Genomic DNA, 4,074 nt, shown 5'->3' on the forward strand with positions numbered 1-4,074 from the left:
GAATGCGCCGGTGAGTTGTTAGGACATTTCATTATAAGTCATTATAAGTCATTTTATTGATAAACCACAGTGTTTAAGTAATGGTAAATATATCTCTTATATTAGTTATTCTAGGACTATCTCCTATGCTTCTGGATTTACACAACATGTATTCACGAAGAAATGTAAATATTTCTTCTTTTTTTAAGATCATCTCCTTACCTTATGTCATTAATACACATTGGAATTTACTCAACAGTACCCATGGGAAGACTGTTTCTACTCCCTATCAACTTACAGTGAAGGGGGTTACTTTATAATACAAAGGATTTTAACTCAACTCAAGGAAGATTTAAATGTATTTCTTTTTCCTGCACTGCTCAACAGTGTCATATCTTTTTGGGGGGGGCTAATATCACACTAGCCCCACCATTCAAATGGGTGAAGGATGAGTTATTTTTACACAGCACAAACTTTGAAAGAGGCAAAAATAGACTTGTGTGAAAAGAGGGTTCCCCGCAACCCTATACACAGGATAAGTGGTTGGCGATGGATGGATGGACAAGAGGGTTCAGAACGAAAAGAAGAAATTTAAGAAAAAAAAGTACAAAATATATTTGGGATTACAATAGCATTCTAAGACTTTCCATGGACATACTGAGAACAACAGAAAACCACATCAATGTTCACCGACAAATGAGCACTTTATTTCTTGACAATTACATTCTGGCACGCACCGTTTCTAAAAGAACCACTGTACAAATTAAATGTAAACATAATAACATATATGCATCCATTTCACTCAAAATATATAAAAATATTTAGAGAACATTATGGACAGAGAGCAGGTTGTATATTCCGTTGATGTTTGCTGGTGTAGTGTATGCACATATGTCAGTTAATCATTGTTTTACAGTTCATTCCTCTAACATCATTAACAAATAACAGACCTTCTGTAGCCACAGTAGCTCTTGATACAATGAGACAGATGTCCAATCCACACTAATTTGTAACATTTAACATCAGGACTATTTTTCATAACGGCTTCTTCTTCAGTCCAAAAACAGCTATAAACAGAAGAATCTCCACAAAAGCAGGCAGCACACTAGAGGGAGAGACAGACACAGACAGAAATGTAGAGAGAACCTTTGAAGTCAGTGTCATGGCATTCATAGTACATCGATATTTCAATGTTTATAGTGGCTCTATCACTTTGCTCTCACATGCATGCACATCAACACACACGCACGCACGCACGAACGCACACACACACACACACACACCTGCAGATGGCAAAAATAACCCAATATGTCCAGCATTCCCACTGCTCAAACACAAAGAAAGACAAGGATACGGATGCGCTGCAGTGGACAGCCAGTGCTGGTTACAATATGTGTCAGGGAATAAAATGCTTTTGGAAAAATAAACACACAATATTAAGTATATATACACTAACCTGCAAATTGCAAGGATCCACCAGTAGATGTCACACTCCCACTGCTCAAATAGAAAGAAAAGGAGCACTACTGAGGCACTGGAATGGGCTCCTGTAGCTATGGTGGGCAAAGATACAGGAGTTTGGAGTCATGGAATTAACTCTAGACTAGAATTACTTTTTAATATTTCTTATCTATTTTTAGACTTTGATATATTTAGAGGGGTTCTCAAGACAATTTAGGCTTTGTCCAGGTGCCATTGCACTTGCTGCTCTAATCTCATGGCTTTTTCTGCATGGAAGCCACATATCATCATCTCAGTTACTAGTGAATAGATTAAGATTTTTTTAAAGATTAGATTTTTGGCCAGTTTGCCCTTATTGGACAGTTGGTAGTGTAGAGTCAGACAGGAAACAACCGAGGAAAGGAGGGTGTAACAATGAACAAGCGTTCCTGGCTGGAAGTGAATCAGGGATACTGGATGAAGGGATGAACTGTGACCATTCACCTACCAGGGCACTCAATTGGACATAATTTTAGACAATAAAAGATATTAACTGCAAGAGCTTGGTTGATCTTGGTTCTTTTCACCTATAGACATAGCAACTGTATCATTATCATTAAGCTAGGGCCACAACTAACGATTATTGTCATTATCAATTAATCTGACGATTATTTTGTGGATAAACTGATCGTTGCATGTTTCCCAAAGCCCAATGTGACATCCTCAATTCTCTTCATTTGTCCACAACCCATATATGTTCAGTTTACTGTCATAGAGGAGTAAAGAAGTACATAATAAAAAAAAGATGACATTACAGAATTTGGACGTCTTTTTCCTTAAAAAAGGACTCAAAGCGATTATCAAAATAGTTGGCGATTAATTTAATAGTTGAAAACTAATTGATTAATCAACTAACCATTGCAGCTCTATACCAAGTATCATCAATGAGGGGTCCAGAGTCAGTGTAAAGGATACATAGGAGACCTTGGCTGCAGTTGAACATGGACACTCCTGAGAAGAACCCAGCCAACTCTATAGCAAACAGGCCGAGGGTGACTGCCAGGGCCACAACCAATCTGGAGCAGAGAAACATATTAGAGGGTGTGTGTCAAATTATTTCTTACCGTGTTGTGTGTACGCGTTTGTCAAATGTTTTCTTACTTGCTGTCTTCATTGTCATACTGCTCTTGCGTGAAATCCAAAGGCAAACAAGCCTTTACATTGTTTTCCTGTGAAACAAACATTTCAAACTGCTCAGAATGAAAACACTATGAAACAGTGATGAATTGTAAATATATATGGTGACGTCACATAACTAGCCATCACGAAAGTTGATCCTAAAACGCATCTTCTTAACTCAATCGGTCTGTTTTGTTTATAGTGTATTCTCTAAACTGTAGCCTGTGTTTTGTTCTTTTATTACTGTATTATTGTGTTATAGTATTATTATATAAGTAAGCACATCGTGAGCATTGTAACAATCCAGAGTCAAATTCCTCGTATGTGTACACATACCTGGCAAATAAAGCGTGAACGAGTTTTACTTACCCTCGACCAAAAGATCGTGATCACTATAACAAGGTGAGCAATGATAGTCAAGAATCGCGCTGGGACAAGACTGCTGACAGCCGGCATGTTGAGAAACTATCACAACCAGTAACGTTAACCTAAAATCCAATGCGCAAAAAATTGCGAGGTTATCCACGGCTATTCAAATACGTCTGGCAGCTAAACCAGGTTAGATTGTTATGTTAGCGTGCTTTGCTCACTTAGCTAACTTTATCCAAGACGAACATAAACAGTGCTCGACGTTGAACGTTAGACGCAGACAAACTGAATTTAGCGAACATATCGCTACTTCAACTAATATTTACTATACTATCAACATAACCAACAACAGATGGCTACAACTTTCACGTTGCTACAACATCCGATGACACCAACTGAGGCCTGTGCATTTATGATTACAGATCGGTCTCACCAACAACCAACATTAAAAGGTTCCGGACACGGACAACAATTGAGAGAGGACCGCCATCTAACGACAACTGAAGGGACAGGGTACAGAGAGAGACACCTACCTCAAAAAAATAGCTAGGTTTATTAGAGAAACTGAAATGCTGATTATCTAGGCTTTTGTGAGTAAACAGGAACGAAGCGTTGCTTTTAAAAAAAATATTTTTCTTGTAAAAATACAGTGTATCAACCATTATGCGCACGCAGTCAGCCAAACTCTCCATTTGGCTTCTCTCACTGTCTTCATGTTATTATTAGTTTAACTTTTCCTTTGCTCTGTCAGACTGTATCAGCGCGATAGTGTCAATGAGTACATCTTTCTGGAGAGAATAAAATTACTAAATCGTAACGTAAAAGTGTTCCTTTTGTTTATAACCAATGGAAATAACGTGTTGGGATCCCTCTAGACTAAAAGTCCGTGATAATCAAAAGGGAAACAATGCTCTATATCGTTATTCCAGTCCAGATACTTTGATGCTTTGTCGAAACAAGAGACATGGTATGAGAATATGCGATACAAAGTTCAAACTATGAAATACCAAAAGGTAGTGGCAAACCTCTTCATCCAATCATACCGCAGTTGTTCTCAGCATCAAATCATAAGTTTAACCCTATAGTTTAACCATGCAGCCATTTAGT

At 37.9% G+C, this 4,074-nt stretch overlaps 1 protein-coding gene across 2 annotated transcripts; it reads right to left on the reverse strand.

Moving 5' to 3' along the window:
* Positions 1 to 664: 664 nt before the first annotated feature.
* On the reverse strand, positions 665 to 3,383 carry LOC119897583 (transmembrane protein 107-like). Of its 2 annotated transcripts, XM_038711396.1 has the most exons (6): positions 3,189 to 3,383; positions 2,968 to 3,086; positions 2,581 to 2,648; positions 2,395 to 2,495; positions 1,436 to 1,532; positions 665 to 1,084 (listed from the first exon to the last, which is right to left on the reverse strand). In XM_038711396.1, the coding sequence occupies exons 2-6, from the start codon at positions 3,052 to 3,054 to the stop codon at positions 1,015 to 1,017; spliced, it is 423 nt and encodes a 140-aa protein (XP_038567324.1). In that variant the 5' UTR covers positions 3,055 to 3,086; positions 3,189 to 3,383; the 3' UTR covers positions 665 to 1,014. The 2 variants fall into 2 exon arrangements, with proteins under 2 accessions (XP_038567324.1, XP_038567323.1); XM_038711395.1 differs by lacking the exon at positions 1,436 to 1,532 and adding an exon at positions 1,263 to 1,359 and having other exon boundaries at positions 2,968 to 3,383.
* Between the last annotated feature and the right edge of the window lie 691 nt (positions 3,384 to 4,074).

The sequence above is a fragment of the Micropterus salmoides genome, unplaced genomic scaffold (assembly GCF_014851395.1).
Source record: "Micropterus salmoides isolate LMB-PRFRI ecotype aquatic unplaced genomic scaffold, ASM1485139v1 Ms_hic_scaffold_11, whole genome shotgun sequence".
Classification (NCBI taxonomy): domain Eukaryota; kingdom Metazoa; phylum Chordata; class Actinopteri; order Centrarchiformes; family Centrarchidae; genus Micropterus; species Micropterus salmoides.